The sequence below is a fragment of the Gymnoscopelus braueri genome, assembly GCF_963280865.1.
Source record: "Gymnoscopelus braueri genome assembly, chromosome: 3".
NCBI classification, from domain to species: domain Eukaryota; kingdom Metazoa; phylum Chordata; class Actinopteri; order Myctophiformes; family Myctophidae; genus Gymnoscopelus; species Gymnoscopelus braueri.
In genome coordinates this window covers 4,166,403-4,191,061 of record NC_137612.1, presented here as the reverse complement: position 1 = coordinate 4,191,061, position 24,659 = coordinate 4,166,403, and the positions used below count along the sequence as shown (strand labels likewise).

The following is a 24,659-nucleotide window of genomic DNA, read 5'->3' as shown; positions in this document are numbered from 1 at the left end:
CCAGCCAGCGGTGACGTGTCACCGTGTTGACACTGTGCTGTAGGAGGAGGCTGTGTGGCTGCACACAGACATCATGGCTGTTGACATTACTTTACTGTTCAAAGCCAGTGTGAAAACTGTTAAAACACGAAATAAGGCGCTAGGCGTCGGCTTTGACTCTCCCAAAGGAGACGACATTCTGAAGCGGAGCGGCGCCAGACCCAAGAAGAATGGCTTCTCTCCCAAGGCGAAAGAAGTGGTGAGTGTTTGCTATGCTATGCCGGGTGGCTAACTGTGTGAGCTAAATGCTGCTGCAATGTGTGGCATATTCCTAAGAATTAAAGTGGTAAAGTTGTATTTACTACTGTTGTTACACAGTGGATAAGATACGCCAGACTTTGACATATGAAGTTGTACCCTTTGTACGTCGTTGGTGCTTTAATTTAAAGTGTTGACAAGACTTGTTAATGTGAACATTCACACAGTGGTGGAAAGTAACTAATTACATTTACTTAAGTACTGTACTTAAGTACAATTTTGAGGTATTTGTACTTTACTTGAGTATTTCCAATTTCCAATACTTTTACTTCTACTCCACTACATCTCAGAGTCAAAAATTGTACTTTTACTACACTACAATTATTTGAAAACTTTAGTTACTAGTTACTTTTCATATATAAATTATGATATTATGAAACATACATGAACCACTTTAGCCCTATTTTATACCTAGGCTATTTGAAAATAGCCGATCTACAAGCTCACAACGCGTCGCGATGCGACGCGTTGTGAGCTTGTAGATCTGCTATTTTCAAATATTTAGTACTTTTACTTTTGGTACTCGAAGTACATTTTGATGCCAATACCTTTGTACTTTTACTCAAGTACATTTTTAATTCTAGACTTTTACTTGTAACAGAGTATTTTTATATTGCAGTATTGGTACTTTTACTTAAGTAAAGAATTTGAGTACTTTTTCCACCACTGACATTCACACAGTATGAATGAAAGGACATTGGTGTAGTGGTCGTGGACTGGGTGCTGCCCAGTGGACTGGGTGCTGCACAGTGGACTGTCTGCACACACAGTACCGTACTGGGCTGTCACCTAGCTTTGGATCACAAGACGGTCATCTGATGACAGCCATGTGTATCAGGGCTAGGCTGGCACGCTGCTCTCAGTTCTTGATCTGATCATACAGGGTGCATCCGTTTCTTTTATCTTGCTGAATCAGAATCAGAAGACTTTATTGCCATGACATGTAGACATGTTAGGAATTTGGTTTGATACAGTGGAGCGCAGTTAACAACAGGACTGGTGCGAGACAGGACAAGACATAGCCCCTTTCGGGACCCTGTTTACCTTTTTTATATTTGGGAAGGCGGTATCCAGGGTCCCTTGTCGCTCAAACCACTCTCTCTCGTACTGGCGGCTACCACTGTCTGGTCTCGGGCAAATAGCTCGTCGCTTAGAAGTTGCAGAGATTTCTCAAAGGTACCCACAAGAGCAATACTAACGCGCCAGAAAGCTGCATTAATCCGCACGGATCGGCGATGCCGTTTAACATTTTTAATAATTTAGTCAAACTTAAGCTCCTCTCTCACACTCTGCTCCACTGCCCATGTCCCGCCTCCCCACGGTGACTGACAAGCTGCGCGTCCTACGCATACCTCTATGGTCCTACGTCACTGCCTCTGATTGGCGAGCTCCTACATGCTTGCATGACAATCACAACGCGGGGAGGCGGGACATGGGCAGTGGAGCAGAGTGTGAGAGAGGAGTTTTACTAAATTATTAAAAATGTTAAACGGCATCGCCGATCCGTGCGGATTAATGCAGCTTTCTGGCGCGTTAGTATTGCTCTTGTTGGTACCTTTGAGAAATCTCTGCAACTTCTAAGCGACGAGCTATTAGCCCGAGACCAGACAGTGGTAGCCGCCAGTACGAGAGAGAGTGTTTTGAGCGACAAGGGACCCTGGATACCGCCTTCCCAAATATAAAAAAGGTAAACAGGGTCCCGAAAGGGGCTAGACAAGACAGTGCAAACCACATCATAGTGCAAACAACAAGTAATAAATAAAAATAAATATGAGAAGTGCCAAAAGTGCCAAAAAGATCAAGTGTTCAGTTAGGACAGTCCATATAGCTCTCTGAGGTCAGGTCAGGGTGGGAGGGTGGACCAGCAGCATTCAGTAGCCGGATGGCCGTGGGGAAAAAGCTGTGTGAGTGACGTGCCTTCACAGTGGAAAGGTGTTATTGTAAGCATGTCGTTTATTTGGTATTATTAGAAAGACAAGGTTTGGTTAACTATAAAGGTTATCAAACAACAATCAATATTAAGTGTAATACTGTGTAATACTGACAGTTCTTGAATACATCTCTGATGCACCTGTCCTGAACACATCATCAGTGTTGTTACCTGGGGTCATTGGGTGTTTCGGGTCTTTCAACATCGTACTCCCTCGCCCAGGCGACCCAGACCGCGGCTCGTGTTCAGGTGGCATTCACTCGTCCCCATGGTTCTCCTCTCCAGATACAGAGCCATCTCGAGGCTTCTTTGCCTCGAGATGTTCCTTTGCCGCCTCTGCTGTTCCTGTGATGCGCAGTGCAGTGCACGTAGGGCTTTGTGGGGTGAGTGCCCCACAAATCCTCTTCTGCCAACCGCGATGGGCATACATCTTGCCTTCTAGCCAGTTGATGACCAGGTGTTGGTATTTGGTCCTCTTCCTTTCATGGGCCTCCCCATGTGTGTGCCTGTGTTTTTAAGCATCAAACAAAACCTTTTTTTGTGTTTTTATACCGATGGAAGGCCTGTTTATTACTTGTTACTGGCAATTGGCAAATTGCAATTGGCAATTGTTTCGTGGGTGCACCCCACATACTCAGCCGTCCTGCTGCTCATCCCACGAATGCATGTTCCTTACAAAATACAAATGCACAATTTAAAAGGGAAATACAATTCCAACAGCATAAATGTTATTGCCAAGAAGCATTGTTACAACAGAGACTGTGTGTGTGTGTGTGTGTGTGTGGGGGTGGGTGGGTGTGTGTGTGGGGGTGTGTGTGTGTGTGTGTGTGTGTGTGTGTGGGGGGGGGTGTGTGTGTGTGTGTGTATAAAAAACATACCTTGGAAAGAATTAAATTGTCTAGCCTCACAGAACCCTGGACTCCTTGTCACATTTAAAGGAAAACCCCTAGTGCATTAGGCCCTTGTCGTAGCCCTCTCCTTGGCCCTGCCTTTCTCTTTCTCCTGAAGGGGCTTTTTGCCCTGCCATTTATTTTCAATTTGCCATGTATTCTTGTGAACTGCCCTAGTGTTGTCCCAGTGCTTCTTTATTCAATACCGCACACAGCAGAGATGGTATGGAGTCAGCGGCGTTAGTAGCTGGAGGGTTGCTACTGCTCCCACCGCTTCCCAGGATGGCATCTGTCTGAAGACCCGGATAGACAGCTCAAGTTTCCCCAAAACAGAGCAATAACACCATGTGTTCTTTAGTGAATACCACATGCAGTATGAATGGCTTCTCAGTGACTCTCAGGATCAAGACCAAAACACTAAATGCGCCTGCCAGTGCTGCCGTGGGTTGGCATGTCAACATAATGTAGGACCGCTAGATCACAAGGTGGCCAGTGTTTAACCCATTAAGACCTGGAACTGTGTCATTTTTAGATTTGAGCTAAAAAGCATTATTTTACACTTTAGGCTATTCAAAAATAGCAGATCTACAAGCTCATAGCGCGGCACCGAGTGCCGCGCTACGAGCTTGTAGATCTGCTATTTTTGAAAAATCGTGAAAATGTGGCCAAATCTTTGAATACATATTGTTTTAAAGCAAACATTTTTAACTCAAATCTTTGCTTCTGGGGGTCCCTGGAACAAAATATTTTGATGGGGGTCCGCGGCCAGATACATATAATTTTGGGGGTCATTGACATGAAAAAGATTGAGCACCACTGATATAGAAACATAAGTTTTTCAGAATACTGTTGGGATTTAGGAGACATGTAGAATCGGCTTCAGGTCTCAATGGGTTAAGACAAAAAAAACAGCCAATGATTGCAGGTCACATAACTGATAATGCATCCATCTGCATTGCTAGACATCCGTTCAACCAAAACAACCAACCAAATGAAAAGAGAAAATAACCTTAAAATCACAGGCTCATGGCCCGGATGGCTGGCGTAACGGTCCGGGCACCTAGGCGCCAAAGTAGCTTGCCAGCGTGTCGCGGGTTCAAGTCCCGATCCCGACGGCCTTTGCTGCTGTCCCTCCCCATCTCTCTCCTCATTTCCTGTCAACCTACTATCCTATCATTAAAGGCATTAAAAAGCCCCAAAAATAAATCTTTAAAATAAAAAACTAATCATAGGCTCAGAAGGTCATATGGTAGGGTTTTTAAACAAACATAACATGGGGAAACAAAGTCAGAGTGATTTGTTCAGTCAATACACATAGTAATAAAATAAAGTACATAATTATGAAAACTGCACAAAATTACAGAAACGACATGGCTCTAAAATGGCAACATTGTCCTTTAAGAAATGTACTCTTATTGTGGAAAAAGTACACATAGATCATGAATGAATGAATTTATTTGGTGATAAAAAGAAGAGCACATCAGCATTTCCACAACATACATCAGATGAAATATCACAGAGGATAAAAAAAAACACAATGAAGCCATAAGGCTTATTTCCATTGTGGTCCTGCAAGAAAAACACTGAACAGTCACAACATAACAGAGACAAGTACATACTGTATCACAAACTATAACACAAGTAGCAGCATCAGGCAGCATTACAGTTTACTGGCAAACAGTCTACGCACCTTTACGTATTTGTAATGACTAAGTTAATTTACTAACTAAAACCAGGAATGAAAGGAGGGCATAACTAAAAACTATAAGAAGCTAAACATTGTTACCATCAAGATCATCAAGATCATTTAATTATGTATTTATTGGGAGGAAGTGGCATTTGTACCTATAACTGCTGTGCTGCCTCTGGGCGACTAAAATCCCCCTGTGGGCTCAATAAAGGTATCTATCTAATCTTCTTATTGAAGCAATTAACATTTGGTCATACTGGGTGGAATTCTTGATTTGACCATAATGGCACCAGTTAAGCAGTCCCAGACATATAGGCTAATTCCATATATAGGGATGAAAAATAATTAGCAAGTAATACAGTACTTTATTAATCCTTGTGGGGAAATGTGTCCTTTGACCCATCCTATTAGGTGCAGCAGTGGTGGAAAAAATACTCAAATGTTTTACTTAAGTAAATGTATCAATACTGCAATGTAGTTACAAGTAAAAGTCCGGAATTAAAAAGTAAAAAAGTAAAGTAAAAGTACTGGTATAAAAAATTACTTAAAGTACCAAAAGTAGAAAGTACTCATTATGCAGAATGTCCCATTTCACAAGTTTTCAAATGCATACAAATATTTTGAAAATAGCAGATCTACAAGCTCACAATGCGTTGCATCGCGAGCTTGTAGATCGTCTATTTTCAAATGGCCGAAATGTATATAAGGCTTAAGTGGGTAATGTACAGCATGTTTCGTATTAATAATCAAAATCTACAAAGTAACTAGTAACTAAAGTTTTCAAATAATTGTAGTGGAGTAAAAGTATAATATCTGCCTCTGAGATGTAGTGGAGTAGAAGTAAGAGTACCTCAAAATTGTAATTAAGTACAGTACTGTCCACCACTGAGAGCATTGAATGGAGTATGCCCTCAACATGCATGTCTCTCTGTTCTCACATCCTTCTTACAAAGTTACACATCCTTCTTTCAGTGGCTCCCAAACGGTGTGCCAAGGTAGGCACGTCCAGGGGTGCCTTTGGGATTTTGTGTCAATCACACAATATTGCTAAATACACTCAACTATACAAAAAGTTGTGAATATTCTTTCTTTATTTACTATATCAGTACTTTGTGTGCAATCATTTCCCGATACAGAGGAAATCTTTGAAGCATAAAACTATTTTAACCACTTTCAGGTTCATGGCATAATAGGCAAATATATTTTATCTACATTTTTATTTATTTATTGTTAATTATTCATTATTTTCACAAATAAAATAAAAACAGCAGAAATAGCCAATCTAAGCTCACATCGTGTCACATCGATGCATTGTGAATTTGTGAGCAGTTAGTTTTTGTTATGAATACAGGTGTGCCTTGAGATTTTGACTTGCCCATTGGTGTGCCTTGGGAAGTTTGAAACGTTTGAAACTGCTGTATGTCACACATTTAAACCCTGTATATATAGTCGTAGGTCGAATAGGGAAAATAGCTGATCTGCAAGCTGGTAGATCTGGCAATATTTTTGAAGAGTTTAGAAAATCTTTTCCTATAACAACATGCCCCAAAGAGTCACGCCAAAGCGCTATTTTATACTTTAATAAATGTTCGAAGATAGCAATCTACAAGCTCACAACGCATCACATGGTGGCGCATTGTGAGCTTGTAGAGCTGCTATTTTTGCAACTTAAGTGTTTGGAAAGTTTCCCCTAATGACACATGAACAATTTTCGCCTATAATAATGACATGCCCAAAATAGAAACATTAGGTTGAAACAAGTAGTTAGAACTTGTCTAGTAAGGCACACAGCATTAGTGATTATTCACTTGCAAGAAATGTACATGAATATATTTTAGAATAAGTTGAGATTTCTGTTGAAATACCGAGCCGAGTGAGAGACTCCTGTCAAATAAAAAGCTCAGCTGCATATAGCATGTTCCACTGCCGTGAAGCCAGAGGTCATTGGCCTGGCATGATGAATATCATGTATAGATAATCCAAACGATCTCATGTTAGGCGAGAAGCCAAAACCCAAGCTTTCCGGTCGGCTGTTGGTCGGTTAATATTATCTTCAACGTAGGCTAAACTGTGTTAGCTATCATCAGCTATAGAGCCCGCAAAAAAAATTCTCCCAGTTTTATTTTTTTTTCTCTCACCATAACTGTATTTGGTATATCCAAGAAACAGAACGGAAGTTCATATGGGTTCACTATTATCGTTGTCAGTTTGAGACCATCTACTAAGAAACCCTTCAAAGCCACCTTGAAGAACTACTCTACGTTTCCCTAAGGACATCAGAACTTTTAAACCATACCTGATGCCTCCGCCCCAAAGTCTGCGGCCGACATGGGCCCAGTTCACAGCAGCTGTGCAACAACCAGGCTTTTGTTATGTCCTCTGCACCCCTGTTGCATTGATATTAGAAATGGTGGTTTAATAAAAGCAAGGATGCTGATTCAAAGAAACTCAAACCTAGCCTGTGGTGCCTGCCCTCTCCACTCCTCCCCCCTACCGCTGTCTCCCTTGTGCTGTCGATATCATCTCCAACCATCTCGGTGAACCAGCGTTTGGAGAAATTGAAATTGCAACTTTGGAATGTCCTGACTGCTTACAGTTATGTTGTGGTTTTCGCCCACTCTCTCTCTCCCCTTCCAACTATCCGTTCTCTCTCTCTGCACAACTTGAGATAGGCAGCATTTTTTTCTTTTTTGGTGCAAGCCCTCTCTCCTCGCATGTATGATTCCATAAACATGCTGCAATAACATTTTCTTTCGGCTCTCGAACAATTTCTTGGGGAAAGCCGATCCTCCCAAGAGCCAGTGATTAAAGGTGGAAGATCAAAACAGAGAAAATATTAAATTAGGTCCCCAGTAACAATGTTGACGGCCCGGTGCCTAATGCACAACAGATGTGGGTTGCCCTTCAAGACATGCATAACTCTTTTCAAGTTCCCACCGACGCTCCACACAAATAGATAAAAAATAAATCGAAAAACATCAAAGTAAACAAATATAAAGTGGCTTATATGTCTTTTTTTCCACTGAAAATGTAGGCTAGCTCAGTGAGCAAAGTAACTGTCACATCTTTAGAACCAATCCCCAAAAAAAAAGCCTTGATTGACTAATAAGAGGGCCAGTGTTTGCAGAGCGGGGCTTGGTCAGGGGAATCTTTTACCTCATAGGGGTCGGTTTGGGGCACTGTGATCTCCATTTCACCGTTCACCTCTTTTCTCTCCACAGCATGCTGCCCTTCTCGTGTTTAAATAGGAGGAGGTCGCCTCAAAATTGTTAAATTGTGTGTAGAAAATAGCGCTTGGCTCCCCACTGTGCCTTCAGCACTGGTATTCCTAAATTGGCTCCTTCTCACAGAGTTTTCTTTGAAACCCTGAAAAGTGTGGCGATCGGCCAGCACTCTTAAGTATGCGCTGTTTGGAGCTTTTCTACCATACAGCACGTTTCAAAATGAAAACGATAATCCTGTGTACTCTCAAAAATGTAGTTTGAATTTGAAAGGTTTGGTTCATTTGGAATATTGCATGTGTGGAAAACATGTTAAAATCAGTTTTAACCACTTTAGCCCTATTTTATACATAGGCTATTTGAACATAGCTGATCTACGAGTTTGTAGATTGTAGACATTTCTTTCTACAAAATTAATATAACATTTTAGAATTTCTAAATAGAGATTGCCTGGGTTAATGTGGTTAAAAAGCACTATTTGAGTTGATCCGAGGCAAATGTTTATGTGGATTAGCCTAAATCACATAGGCGTGCAGAGTGCCAAATGTACTAGAACCTGTAAAACGCTGTAAATTAACTGCTTTGAAGTAAGTTGAGTTGAAGCCTAAACTGTAAATTTAAAAAGTTGGTGGTAAAATGGAAAGCGCTAATTGTTTAACAAGTTATTATTGGCACGTGGTTTACTGCTGCCACGACAGCAACCAGAAGCAATACGGCAGTTTAGGCTAATTTAAGAGAACTCATTGTCAGTCTGCCCTCATGCTATCTTGCTGTTATTCAGGTACTCTATCAGAATAATTTATTTACTTATCTCCAATGTGCTCGCTTGGCCTACCTGGTAAAAAAAAACAGCCGAAGCTAAACTTATTCAATAGATATGTTAAATGAAGAGATCACATGATACTACTTTAGTTTATAGAATAACATAAATAAGTTAAAGCTTATGCTATAATACTCATGAGACATTATGCTATGATAGGATTGTGGGCAGATTCCTGCTGAATCCTAAACTATGACAACAGTCACAGTGTATAACTGTGTAACTGCGTTATTTCTCTAAACCTTACTTATGAAGTCAGCACTGAAAGGTCAAACGTGCAAAATGTCTTTCCATCACAAAGATGCACAAAAAAAAAACCTCTTCTTTTGTTGGCCCATAGCCTAAATCACAAACTGCAACTGTGCGTGTGCATAGTTCTAGGCATTGAAAAAGTCCTACTCGCATAAGCAGAACCATTTAGGCCGTGACTATTCAGACTCAGAGAGGGTACTTTTACCATCAGGTTGCCATTTCCAGGGATTATCCTGGACTGAATGTGCTGCTAAACGCTCTCTTTACCAGTTGTCCTAATCTCTGGACTGTTTTCCCACAAAGACCTGGCAAATTGAATTTTGAAGCATCTGCAACCAAGACTGATTTCCCTTGCAATAAAACAGGAACAGTGCATGTTTCATTAAAATGAAAACTAATGGAAGGAAGAATAAGTCCTTAAACACAGGTCAGTGGCTATATGTCACTTTCTGAATAAAGAGATGAACACCAGATACTTTGCAGACTAAACAGTTTAACTGGAACAAAAATAGAGCTCAGGTTCATAGACGCACAAGACTAAATCATATTAATGTGTGGATCAAAAATGACCGTGAGGTTGTGGTTGTGTTGATGCGTTCTGTGAGGCTTGATTAGGTCTATTTTTGCAATCAGTTACATTTTACAAATAAAATCTAGTCACAGATTTTCCACCGATTTTCCCAGTTGACAAGTTAATTTTAAATGAATGTTTGGAGTCTAGAACGGATATGTTATATTCTGGAGTGTGAGAAACTTATGGACTATACATTTCATATTGTCACCTTGGCTTGTAAATAAGGAAAACCAGACATTGGAATTGTTTAAATCCTCAAAAGAAAACCACTGTGATGTTCTGGCCTGTTAGTGTGGAGTTCAACATACAACATCTAGATTAAAGGAGTTGGTTAAGACGATTGTTTAAATAAATAACTGGCTTCAAAGTCAAATAGCTTTAGAGCTTGCTTGCCTACGAGGTACAGACTCCCAAGTCTTGTTTCCCCTGCTTTCAATTGAGTGTTACAATATTGTTAGCATCCATGAGTCCAACAGCTGAGAGGTCTTTGTTGTCCAGGCACACTCATTGCTTCTGGTTGCTATGTCTGTGTCTCAAATGATGTGGCTTTGCTCAAACCAGAAGAAAGTATTAAAAAAAACAATCAACATGTTGTTTTAAATCAGTGATGTGAAGAGCTTGCATGCACGATGCATTTGGTTTCTGGCTTGTTTTTTCGAGCTGTTTAGCCTTGGTCTCCACTTCATTCCGCCAAATATAAAAGTTGAGAATCATGAGAAAATGTTCCTACTGTGGACAAATCCAGTCCTGTAGGCTACATCATTTATATCCATCATAATCAGTATAATAGTTAAGGAGACTGATTACTTGCTTAAAATTGTTAACAAACATGAGTCACTGCTTAGTATTATTCATTTTCCAGTACAAATCAAAACACTTACTACAACTTAAATCTTCAGCAAAATGTGAAAGGCCCTGTTATATTCCCAGACGCTAATAGGTGCTGCCATTTGTTTATTGTGATGACGGACACCAAATGCACTTTAAAAAAAAAAACTGAAACCTTTAAAGACGGGCGTAAACATGGTGATTGGTGATAAAAATCAACAGGCACCATAGATCTCTCCTGTTAAGTGTTTGGTTATCAGGCCTCACATGTAAAAGCAGATGGGGATCTAGAGGGTGTGTGTCGAGTCCCTAAACCCGAACAGCGGCCGGGCGGTTGTTGGTTACATCTATTTTAGCTTAAATAATGAGCCCGTCCAAGCTCCCTCAAAAATCTGCAAGCTATGCCATTTCTCTTTTCTGCCTTGTAATAATCCATCTGATGGTTTGTTTGGACTCCACCAGGGTAGGAGGGAGGACGCTGGAGGGAAGGAGAAAGTGAGGAGGTGAAGTGGGGGTCCATGATGTTGATGAGATTAGATGTAGCCCGGCAGACTGTCTCCTCCTGCCTTCACTGCAAGCTCTCTCACACACGTACACAGTTACATATTTGTGTGTGTGTGTGCACGTGTGTGTGTGTGTGTGTGTGTGTGTGTGTGTGTGTGCACGCATGCACATATATATGCACGCACGCACGCACGCGCGCACACACACACACATAGGGTGAGCAGTGGTGGAAAAAGTACTCAAATTCTTTACTTAAGTAAAAGTACCAATACTGCAATATAGAAATACTCTGTTACAAGTAAAAGTCCAGAATATAAAATCTACTTGAGTAAAAGTACAAAAGTATTGGCATCAAAATGTACTTAAAGTATCAAAAGTAAAAGTACAAACATATTTGAAAATAGCAGATCTACAAGCTCACAACGCGTCGCATCGCGACGCGTTGTGAGCTTGTAGATCGGCTATTTTCAAATAGCCTATGTATAAAATGTGGCTAAAGTGGTTAATGTATGTTTTATAATATAATAATTTATATCCAAAAAGTAACTAGTAACTAAAGTTTTCAAATAATTGTAGTGGAGTAAAAGTACAATATTTGCCTCTGAGATGTAGTAGTAGAAGTAAAAGTATTGGAAATTGGAAATACTCAAGTAAAGTACAAATACCTCAAAATTGTACTTAAGTACAGTACTTAAGTAAATGTACTTAGTTACTTTCCACCACTGAGGGTGAGTCACAAGCACAGGGCCACCCCCTTCTTCATTGTTGAGGAATTACTCGCTCTTTAGGGTCTTAAGTTACAAGAGCAATTGATCCCTCTGACCCCCTGCAAACCCTTGAGGTTGCGCTCGCAATCTGAGCTCCAATGTATACACACAGGAGACAGCTCAACCCCCAGAGCAGCACTTTCACATGTTGTTCCCCCGTCTCCACTGGTTTGGATTCCCATTCAACACTTTTCATTTACTGTGGACTTAGCACTGCCTGCTGGTCAGACAGGTGTAGCGCACAAACACCTACAGTATACATACGTGTCTGTTGAGAGCACATCTTATGAGCTTATAGGCTTGTGGTCTTAACCGCTACATTCAGGTTTTAAATATAGATTGCAGTAAAAGATAAATTAGTCACTCTAGACTGTGCATGTCAAGATTAAATTCTACTTTGTGGCAGAGCTACGAATGCCTTTTAAAAAGGTGGTTCGGGGCAAATGAGTGAAAGACTTAAAATTTTACTCTCCCATGAAGTTTGTTTTTGTCCCGCAATTTAAAGGTTCATTACTTTGCAAGTGGAATAATGGGATTGGTTATACTTGAGGATGGTGGGCTGAATATTGTGTCTTTATTCCAGTATATGACAGTCTTTCAATAGCTGTTGCTAGTTCTTCAGACGCCAAAAGCTTCTTCTTAACATATTAAAAGACATGCTGCGAGAAGAAACTTTGCTTGAGGCTTTAGGGTTTAAGGACCGTTTTTGCTTTATTTAGGTAGGCTAGCAGAGACTTACAGAGGGAAGGACATGCAAGATGCAACACAGGTTTCCAGCCAGAATGAAACTAGGGATGTTGCGTTTATGTGCTCACTGTCGTGTCAGGTACCAGCAGCGATGCAGGTAGATTTTCTGACATTTTCATTTGTAACAAACTTCCATGTTCCCTACTTCCCTTTTAACTTGTTTTAGTGACCAAAATGACATTTAGTGTCCATTACAGGACCTTCTGGAGCCCACTTGAGTTTCTGTCCAGTGAAATGTCACACAACACAATATTTTCTCTTTTTTTTTGTTACAGCCTTTTAATGGCGAGAAAAGTTTCTGTCTCTTGATCCGTCTACAAGTGCTCTCAACAACAATTGACTTGTGACCTCTGATAATTGTATTATTGCAAAGTCCCAGGCTTGCTTCAACAGCCTGACTTAACATATGCCCCAAAGCCGTGCCATATATCATTTGATTGCTTTCTAAGCAATGAAGAGGAGGGCTACATTTCTAGCAAATTGCTCGTCTCTGTTTATCTTGACACCTTATTTGAGCAAGCGAAAAGCCTGTCACCTTTCAAACGTCATCTTTAATAAAACATTTATTTTTTCTCAGGTCACCGCAACTCTCAGAATTTTTAGACACAATTAGAGGGCTGGGCCCAGGTTACTCCTTTACAAACCGAGGCAATTTGATAATTAGGGTTGTTAGACTCAAAAGACGTGAAGGTTGAAGAAGGCGTCGTTATGCTATCAAAATAGTCTCCCACGCTCATGGGGTCCCTGTCACAGTCGGAGCCATTGTGTCATTCTTTTCAATCCCTTCCCTGTCTAAACTCTGTCTTCCAGCGGCTCCAACAGACCCTGCTGTGTGCGTTTTCATGCACACTTCTGCCCTTGCCAGCAGACCTCTGTGGACAGGGAAGCAATTTGGCCTTTTTCAGTGTTTGACCGAATTACAGGAGCAAATATTGGATTGAACGCAGTTTCCTCTCTGGTTTTCTTTACACACACACACACACACACACACACACACACACACACACACACACACAGTACATATTCCCTGTGATAAATGGTAACGGATCATGAATTTCAGGCTTATTAGAGATTGCTCTGTCAGAGCTCTGTGTGGAGCAGCTCATAGTTTTATTTGCTCAAGCTATTTGACAAGGAAATTGCCGGTTTGATTTGGGTATGTCCTGTAGTCAATGAATTGTCAAAGGTAAACATTCAGAATGCACCCAGATAGATGGACATGGCTGCCTGACACAGTCAATAAATACAAAATCATACATTTTAAGCCTTATTCGTGCCTCGGCTTATGATGGCGTCACTCGCCAAAAATAACTGAATAAGTGGCGTGATGCATTTTAGGTGAAGGTAGCCGGGACAAACTAGCATTCTGTGTGTTTACAAACTCATCTGAGAGTTTCTTATGCCGTGTTGACATGTCTACTGAAGCAGAACCAGAGACATGACATTCTAAAAATAGTCACGCTGCAGTGCACACTCATTAATGTGAAAGAAAACGTTCATGTGTTGCTTCTTCTTCTCTGTTCATCCTGGCAGATCACAAACATCACCAAACTGAAAGACTTCCTGCTGCAGCACAGGAAAGACTATGTGAACGCCGGAAGGTAAGCCTCTCCTCCAATCGCCTCTTAACACATCGACCGCCAGAGGTTAATCTCATAATGTACTCACCAGTGCCAAGGTGTTTTTGTTGTTTTTTTGTTTTTTTCATGTCGCCATAGATCTTGTTAAAATCCTTAAGATTGAGCTCTACACGGTCTGTTTACATCCGCGAGATCTCCCTGTATCTCCCAGTGAAGATCGCGTGTCAAACGGGGTATCCATGTTGTAGTTAGAGCGGATTACGTTAAACAGTGAAATGCGAGGAGAAAAAACTACAGGAAGAGAATTGAGTTTCAGTTTCGTCTGTAGAATGGGAGCGGGCGTGATCGTCAAAACCGGATCCCAAATAATTCTATTTCCGGTCATCAAACCGGAAACGGAAGTGGATCAAAAAAATTCCGAAAGTGCACCCGGACCGCGCATGCGCGAAAAGACCGCAGCCCGTAGGGCTACGGTCTCGGCGCTTAACAGTTGGATTTAACGGACCGTAGGACTACGTTCTTGGCGGTTAATGTGTTAAAAGGAGTAGTTTTTTGTCGCATTCCTAAGCCAATAATTTGATTACCGGCAGAAAGATGCTGATGTATCCGGTAGGAGACTCAAAGTAGACTCTTTGAGTCTCCTACCAGAGAGACCGCCGGTCAACAAATTATTGGGTTTTGAATGCGACAAAAACAAAAAAATCTCCATGAATTCAATGCTTCGTGGGGTGTGTAATTGATAGAAAATAAGTCATTTTGGCCGAATGTTTGCCTCTTTTATGACATGCCCAGAATAGGGATTCTTGGGTTCTCACACGTGGTTAAAATGGACGTGACGATGTGAAAGTGCAAAGGCTACAGGCCAGGGCAGGGCGTTGGGTGGCTTCTGGTGATAATTGGTCTGGTTGTGAGGTGGTCAGGAGGAGGAGGGCCAGCCAAACCTGTGACTACAGGGTTATATGGTAGACTCCTCAGGGTTTATCTAGGATAATTGAGGTATGTGTGTGTGTGTGTGTGTGTGTGTGTGTGTGTGTGTGTGTGTGTGTGTGTGTGTGTTCTTGTGTCAGTGTTGTGGGGGGGGCTGGCTGCTGGCACAAGGTCAACAGCGAGTAGGGTGGTCTGACTCTGAAGCAGCAGGCTCCAGTCTAATTGTCTGGAATAATTGAGCTGCAACCAAGTGAAGAGCAAATCATGCCTGAGACTAATCCTGGCCTTCCTCTCTTCAAGGCCCCTCTGTGTGTGGGTGTGTATATGGGTGTGGGGTAGTAGTGGCATGTTTTTGTTAAGAGTGTTGATAAAACAGAATAGATTAAGTAAACACTCCACGTGCAAATGGGTGGAGTGGACTGTTCTCTACGGGTAAGGAAAGGCGTCAAGCCACCCTCGGCGGTACTCATTTAAATGTCGACTCCTTTTCTTTCATCATCTCCATTAGCCATAACAAACTCCCAATCTTGTGACGTGATCCACTCCATCTGACTTTGTCTGTGTTATGTCCCCGTCTAGTTATTATTAACTTAAGATATCTTACATGAATTAAAGACACGTTAACAAAATCATAAATAAATAACTCAAAGAAATAAATATAATCACTCTAAATCTAGCCTTGATTTTAAACCTCTAACCTAACACAAAATAAAGTACATCAAAGTCCTAAATATTCGCTACTCTAATCTAACAAAACATGGCTTCATACAAAAAGCTGGCTTCCGTGGCCCATTGCTTTCACATTACAAGATGACTTCGTAGACTAATAATAATAATGACTACGTAGACTAATAATAAGGACTACGTAGACTAATAATAATGACTACGTAGACTAATAATAATGACTACGTAGACTAATAATAATAATGACTACGTAGACTAATAATAATGACTACGTAGACTAATAATAATGACTACGTAGACTAATAATAATGACTACGTAGACTAATAATAATGACTACGTAGACTAATAATAATGACTACGTAGACTCAAAACCTAGCTAATACAGAGAACAAAACAAAGTGCATGTGTGGGTAGACAGCATTACCGCTAATGCTGCCAGAGACCACAGGTGTTTGAAGGCCCGAAGAAAAGGCATTCAGAAGAAAAGTTACCTAGGAATGTGTTGCAAGTTTTGTCACTTTCTTTGAACCAGTGGCTAACCTTTATGAAAGCAAACACAGTGCTGCTAATAGAAGTTAGGCTACAGCGGGAAATAATTTAGTAAAATGCAACGGGGACATTTGTTTGCCATAAATCACATTTCATCACCGCCTTGTAAGTTTTTATTGCTATCATGGACACCACATAATCACTTACTGTCATTTGGCTAACACTATCGGACATGGCGCACACTGCACGCGTCCACCGCCAAGTCCACAAAACTCCCACACACATTTCTTTGTCAACATAGCCATTAGTCATGATGTGAGCTCTGATTTCTCTTCCATTTGGTTCATGAAGAGGGCATAGGATTTCCACAGCCTTCGTTGGGGGGGGCGACAATTTACTTCGATTTCATGCCAGGAAAAAAATACAACCCACGCTAATAGGCCTACTTAAGCTCTGCAGCCTATTCTCACCATATGTGGTTGAGTGAGCTGTGTCATTGTAGTCCAGAAAAGAGACTTTCTCAACTTCATGGGAATGACAGAGCAGAAAGTATTATTGGAGAAACAATGCATACTCTCTGCTAAATGCTTAAAATGGTACAATTGTAATTGTTTAACAAGTGATTCTTACTCAATATTGGGGTGAATTGAACTTTTTATGTAAGTTACCAGATTTTAAAACACTGTTGTTATTATACATGTGTTCACAGTCTCATCTCATCAGACCTTACTCATATGACGGACAACGAACGAGACCAGATAGACCAAGACGCTCAGATCTACATGAGAACCTGCTCTGAAGCTATTAAACAACTACGCCTTGAAGGTACTGTATGTGTGTGCTTTACTGTAGCATATGTTCAGATATGGATACCGTTATCAGTACAATTTTGAGGTATTTGTACTTTACTTGAGTATTTCCAATTTCCAATACTTTTACTTCTACTCCACTACATCTCAGAGGCAAATATTGTACTTTTACTCCTCTACATTTACTTGAAAACTTTAGTTACTAGTTACTTTTCAGATATAAATTATGATATTATGAAACATACATTAACCACTTTAAACCTATTTTATACCTAGGCTATTTGAAAATAGCAGATCTACAAGCTCGCGTCGCGATGCGGCTATTTTCTAATATTTAGTACTTTTACTTTTGGTACTTTAAGTACATTTTGATGCCCATACTTTTGTACTTTTACTCAAGTAAATTTGTAATTCTGGACTTTTAATTGTAACAGAGAATTTTTATATTGCAGTATTGGTACTTTTACTTAAGTAAAGAATTTGAGTACTTTTTCCACCACATACTACAGCGTCACACAAAAGCAGATCTGCAAGTTCGAAACGCGGTGCGAAGCGACACGTTTGGAGTTTGTTGCTTTTGCAGTTTTTGAATTTGAATCCTGAAAAATACGTTTTGGACAATTACGATGTTTTCCACCCAACTGAGACAATATATCTGTCACTGTGGTCTCTCTCTCCAGCTGAGAAGCAGGTGTTATCAGCCCAGGTGAAGGAGCACAGAGGAGCAGTCCTGGACCTTGTTGAGATGTATCTGAAAGGTAGGTACTTGTCACACTAAAACACACTGCCCATCATTCTCTATGGCAGGGGTTCCCAAAGTTGGGGTCGCGACCCCACTTGGGGTCGCGGGAGACTGACGGTGGGGTCGCGAATTTATTTTGGGTCATAGTTTTATTTATTTTATTTTTTTAACTTTAAATTCAACAGAATGGATGAAATACAATCTAAAAATGATTAAAAATTGAACATTTTACCGTTATAATACATTACAAATGCGCACCGAACGTGCAAGTTTATGTGTATAAATGACCTCCAGATTTAGGTGGGGTCGCGGGTCAATTTCCGCATTATTTTGGGGTCGCAGGCTGAAAAGTTTGGGAACCCATGCTCTATGGCAGTGGTTCTCAAACTTTTTCATGTCAAGGACCCCCAAATTGACACTTATTAGCCCGCGGACCCCCATTTGAAAAGATATGCCAGGGACCCCCATAAGAGAAGATCTTTTACGGTTTTTGCAGTGATTCTCAACCATTATAATTTCAAGGTCCCCCAGTTTGACATGCATTAGGGCTACAGACCCCCATTTAATGGCATTTCTATCACTTGGACCACAATTTATATTGTAAAATCTATGTCAATGTAACTCTGAGAGTGTACAAATGGGTTCCATTTGTACACTCTCAGAGTTACAGACCCATAAGGGTCCATTTGGTTTCTATCCATCATTTAGCTGGGGACCCCCTGGAACCCCTTCAAGTACCCCTGGGGGTCCCCGGACCCCACTTTGAGAACCAATGCTCTATGGAATGTCTGTTCGTTGTGATGTACTGTAGGTCTGGAATATGTGAATATGAGCCTACTGGGATGGAGAAATATTTTTTCTCATGAGCTGCATAACCTCATTCAACATATAAATGTTATCATGGTATGATTTAACAAAATATGTCATTAATGTGTAGGTTTCAGTAACACCCTGTGAAAAACTCCCAGTAGTTTGTCCATTTCACAAATGCAGTCAGTCTGCTTCCTGGCATAAATGACCTCGGTTTCCCCCAGGTTTTAATAAATGCTCCTCTGATTGGTTGACAGTGTGCATAACACAGTGGTTCTCAACCTGTGGGTTGGGACCCCCAGGGGGGTCCCACATGATTTGGGGTTGGGGTCCCCAGATGACAGTGAAGTGGCACTGTCATCTTTAAGACCTTTTAAGACCAAAAAAAAAAAAAAGAAGACCATTACTGCATCAAAAGTAATCAACAAACTAGACGCGTCGCAATTCAGGGCAATTGCAGAGTGTGGTTGCGCCGACGCGAGTCGCTGCCGCCGGGACTCGAGGAATACCGTCGAAGGCTGCGCCAATTACATTGTCACGTAACTCCTGAGATCACTTGCGTTTCATTTTGAGAGGATTGATCCCCCCAACATAAGGTTTTTGCATCAAACGGTTACGTTTTGTGCATTTGTGGCGCCCCCTATGGGTCAAAGTGGAAATGCTTTTGGGGATTCGTTGAGTAAACCACCCTCGACATGTGATTCAAATTTGGGATTGACCGGACGTTTCGTTTGTGATTTCTGGCATTTTTGGTAAAACGGGCCCCTCCCTATAACTTTGGAAGCCATTTACGGACGAACGGTAAAGACTATTAAAATGCCTATTAAAGATTGTTATTTTACGACCTACGGTTAAAGAGTTACAGGCCAAAACGTAAAGGGGGCTTTTATTGCGCCACCATGAGGCCGACTGGTGTAATAATTTCGGACTAAATTATGAACCTCCCCTCCAAGTCTTGTAACTCTAGCCCTTACGGTTTCTGAGAAAAAAATACTTGAAATCTAGTTTTTTTATTTTCCCATTTTCCATTAAAGTGGATGGGGAAATGTAATTCACTAATAAATTAATATCAATTAAACTATGCAACCAATCTCTTAGCACACGATTCCCGGTGAGACCGGTCATTTTGACATATGGCACTAAATTGGGAAAAATAAACTGTGGGAGGAGTAGCACGGCAAAGTTTTTTTTCACTAAAACAATAGTCTGGTTAGGGCAACCACACTAACTATACTATAAAAACCGGTCAAACATTGGCCAAAATGTCAAATAATATAAGAACGTTTTTTGTTTGTTTTTTAATAGTGAGGCGTTGTGAGCTAGCAAATAGGCTATTTTCACAATATTTATCTGGAACGGAGTAAAAATAAATGCCTCAACTCCTAAATTCCAAGTGCTTGTCAGGGTGGGGGGCCCCCAGTTGAAATATGATTATTTTGGGGGTCACGTTCTGAAAAGGTTGAGAACCACTGGTCTAACAGACAATAGCAGCCAGTTACACTGTACTTGCCAAGCAGGAGTAGGAGTTTTGTCCCTTCAGCCATTGCTGCACTAAATAAACTGCCTCGCTGATATAATGGTTCTGTGTATACTGGGGAGTTGAATGAATTATCTTGGTGTTATGTTGTTAGTGAGCTATGTTGTTTTGTGCTCTATGGTTATGTGTTTTTCTGTTGGAACAGACTGAAGATTAATATCCCTAAGGGGACAATAAATACTATTATTATTATTAAGCTATCCAACATCTCCATGCCTCCAATGTTGCTTGATACTGATGTACTAACAGTCTAACACTGGATGTGTCCAATACGAAGCAAAGTTCTAGGGAAGGTTCAGCTACCACTTTGTTCCACATGTTTTGTACCATTTTACCATAAAAAAAAATACTATTATATTACATTATATTAGAAATCACTATGTTTTCCTGAGATTAACCACATGAACCATAGTGTCCCTATTCTGGCCATGTCATTCAGCGAAAATAGCAGATCTAGAAGACACTTTATGAGCTTATAGTTTGGCTATTTTCTTCTTTATTTTTTCACTTAAAGTTTATTAAGTTTTCAAGAACAAAACACATAAAACAAAAGACAAACAATAGACATCACATATGTTGCCAAACATCATCTTATATAATAATAAAATAAAATGGAACAGAAGGAAAGCACAGGTGCTGTCCAATGTTAATAAACGATAGTACATGAAAACTGTATATTTTTTGTTCAAAAGGTTTTTTAGCTTGTTCAATTCTTACAACAAGTTTGGCTATTTTCGTTTCGTTTGGCTATAATTAGTTAGATAAATGAAATCACCTTTAATATTTACATGTATCTCTTTGTTGTTTTTAAGGAGTATGTAAGCTGTACTCTGAGCAGAGAGCAATAAGGGTCAAGAGAGTGGTGGACAAGAAGAGACTGTGAGTATTCACATTGCCCAGCCAGTCACTGCTCACTACACACACAGAATAAACCTAATACCGTCGTAGCTCATCCTCATGTATGGAGTCAAAACAGGTTACAACTAATTGTGAGCAAGTAACATTAAGTTGCACTCGCAGAAATAATTTTGCGCATGCAAATCTTTGTCTTAGAAGTAATCATGTGAATGCACATTTCGTTTACACTAACACATGGTTGGGTGGTTTTAGGTCAAGACTACAAACGGATCACCACAGTAAGAGTACAGAGAAGAGTCCCCAGGTGGAGAATACAGAGGAGAAAGGAGCAAAAGAGGATAACACTGGTATGCTAGCTGCTATATTGTATATATTTTTCTATCCTCATTTGCATTTGCACTTTTGTGTATATTTTTGAGAACTTTCTGTGTACACATTTCATATTCTAATATCTCCTTATTCATTGTAATACACCTACCTACAAATTAATTGTATGTGCATAAAACATAAATGACCGGCAAAATCATTCAGATTTTCCATTCCAGCTTTTCAGGTCCTACAAAAGTCTTAATTTATACTTGGTCACGCGCCTGTGTCGCGTTGCCAAAAATAGACGGACAATGACGCGCTGTGAGCTTGAAATATAAATCAGGCTTTTTGTGTTTCGTCAATGAGTGAACACAGCAAAATCCTCAGTGTTAGTTTAAAATGTAAAAAAACTTTTTATAGGTCAACACACTCAAGAGTTAAATCATCACTGAGGATTTTGATGTGCACCTGGGGCCAGTTGCGCCACCTCACACTAAGTTCAAACTTAGCCTAGTTATAGCTTAAACACATTCAATCCAGGAAAGTATCTGTGTCATTTTAGATTTCTTTGGCTATTCAAAAATAGCAGATATACAAGCTCATAGCGCGGCACCGAGTGCCGCGCTATGAGCTTGTAGATCTGCTATTTTTTGAAAAATCTTGAAAATGAGTGCAAATCTTTGAATATATATTTTAAATATATATATATATTTAAAGATTTGCACAAATTTTCCACATAAAAAAACTAAAAATAGCAGATCTACAAGCTCATAGCGTGGCACTCGGTGCCACGCTATGAGCTTGTAGATCTGCTATTTTTGAATAGCCAAAGAAATCTAAAAATGACACAGGTACTTTCCCGGCTAAATGGGTTAAACGGCTTTTTTAAAAGCCATTTAAGCTATAACTAGGCTAAGTTTGAACTTAGTGTGAGGTGGTGCAACTGGCCCCAGAGAACAATTCAAGTGATTGCAGTTAACAACCGAGCGATCGATTAAGCGAAGAAAATACGAGCGAGCATTGCTGCTATTGACGGAAACGTGTTGACGTGGTCCATTTTCTCTTCCTGTAGAGAGGGGAGTGTCTGAGGTCCTGGACAACAGCGTCAACCTGTGGGAGGAGGGCAAAGTGGAGGATGAGCTCTCTCCTGAGGAGATCCAGATGGTGCGGGACGACATACTTTATCATAAATACAAGATTGTCACAATTGTTACTGGTCCTGATAAATCTGTTCTGTTCTACTGAGCTTAGAATATGCAGTGCAGATCAGATCCACATTGCAGGTTATCACATGGACAGAATTTTACTTGCGTAGTACAAACCCCTGGGGACCAAATGTAATTAAAATGCACTGAAATTCCAGGCAAACGTGTTTACTAACGTGTTTTTTTCTTTCGATTAGCACTAGATAAATCTAAGGAAGTTCCAAAAATAATACAATCAATTGTATATACATCAGCTCATTTTGTTAATTGCTACAGTGGAGTCTGTAGCAATTAACATTCTAGAGTAGGTGGTTGAGATAATTGCTTAAGTAATATTGCAGTGTGGCAATAATACTTTAATATTATTGCAGTTGAGTACATTTGAGTATTATGTATGTAGATATGAAATATCTTATTGCATAACTTGTTCCTCATCACTTTATTCCTTTGTAGTTTGAACAGGAGAACCAGAGGTTGGTGAGTGAGATGAGCAGTCTGGTGGATGAAGTTAGGTGAGAATCTGTCGGCAGAAATATATAGAAATACATTTTCTTAGCAGTATAACCAGTTGTTAACGGATGTCATATTCCTTCCATGACCTTTTATCCATCCACGTTCCTGTAGGCACATCGAGGGGAAGGTTGTAGAGATCTCCCGACTCCAGGAGATCTTTGCTGAGAAGGTCCTTCAACAAGTGAGTCGAGTCCCTCACATCTATTTGGTATTGAATCTGCATAGCTAAAATGTGGCTAGGGGATGGGACGTTAATCCTGTACATTAAAAATAAGTCACTTTCCATTTAGGACTAAATAACAAGTTTAAAATAACTCATCTAAATCATTGAAATGATTAAAATGTATATATATTATAACATATACAAGACTCTAGCAATGTTATACACTCATACTATGACTGTCAGCAGACAAACACACTCACAGACACATAGACAGTGACAGACCTTCTTCTAGACAGCTAACCTCCTACAGAGGTAGAATGTCCTAAAGTGTTTACACATATTCTCCCTTGACAGGAAACGGAGATCGACAGCATTCACCAGCTGGTTGTGGGCGCTACAGAGAACGTCAAAGAAGGCAATGAAGATATACGAGAGGTATTTACTGCTTTCTGTTAGCCTAGCTATTGTTGTATTTGTATTTGTATTTCATATTCTATCCAATTCCATGCCTTAATTTTCTATCCAGTCCCATGTCAGATAGTTAACGTGTCCACTATAATCGATAGTTGCAGCCCTGTTTTTCATGAATCTCATTATGTCTCAAGGCCATCAAAAACAACGCCGGCTTCCGTGTGTGGATCCTCTTCTTCCTGGTCATGTGCTCGTTCTCTCTTCTTTTCCTGGACTGGTACGACAGCTAACCTTGTCAAAGCTTCAAACCACGGGAAGAGGGGTCCATCCAGCATTGGCCCTCATTGGTTTGCATCCAGAAGTATATGAACTCGCTAAGACTAAATGTGACTGGCTGTACACAATGGACTAGGAGGAAAGGAATGGATATCTCCAGGGGTCAAGGGGTCATTGTTCCTCTTATCATAATGATTTGGAGTGAAAAGTAATCCCAGTCTAGTGCTTTCTGGCGGTCTTTGTGAACAATGGCAACTTTCATCCACAGGAGGGCAGTGTGGAACACTTGATGTACATCAGAGCATGCTATTTGCCTAATAAGTGCTTTTGGATAATCAGTGTATTTCTATCACTAAAATGTCTTGCCAATTGATTAACAGATAACAGCTTTCCTTGTCCGGCTCTTAAAAGTAAATCTTGTAACTGTTTGTCGCTGACTTAAATCCACTAAAGTATACTGTGTATACTTGCATTGCGCTGACAAACATGTTTTTAAGTACTTACAGTGTTATTTGTTTATTTAATCACTTTCAACCTGTCATCCCTATTTTGGTCATTATACTGCAGGTGAAAAGGTAAAAATAAATCTACAAGCTCATAACGCATCACATTGTGAAGCATTGTGAGCCTGTAGATCTGCTATTTTTACTATTCATCATATGACTAAGTAAGTATATAGGACTTATGTGGGTAAAGTGCATGATAGACGTGTTCCTGCAATCACTATTATGTTAGATTAGACTTTCTGTCACAGAGAAAGACTTTGTTTCCAACCAGCCCTACTGTAAAGACTTGCACTTTTTACTCAAATAATAAACTAATGCT

General features: G+C 40.3%; 1 protein-coding gene across 1 annotated transcript; it reads left to right on the top strand.

The window, feature by feature from the left end:
* The first annotated feature begins 38 nt into the window (after positions 1-38).
* stx18 (syntaxin 18) lies at positions 39-24,655 on the top strand. The gene is made up of 11 exons (XM_080424226.1): positions 39-238; positions 14,054-14,121; positions 16,911-17,026; positions 17,691-17,768; positions 20,912-20,978; positions 21,210-21,304; positions 22,339-22,430; positions 22,925-22,983; positions 23,096-23,165; positions 23,502-23,582; positions 23,753-24,655. Exons 1-11 carry the CDS (start codon positions 74-76, stop codon positions 23,846-23,848), a joined length of 987 nt encoding a protein of 328 aa, XP_080280352.1. The 5' UTR covers positions 39-73; the 3' UTR covers positions 23,849-24,655.
* The last annotated feature ends 4 nt before the right edge of the window (positions 24,656-24,659 follow it).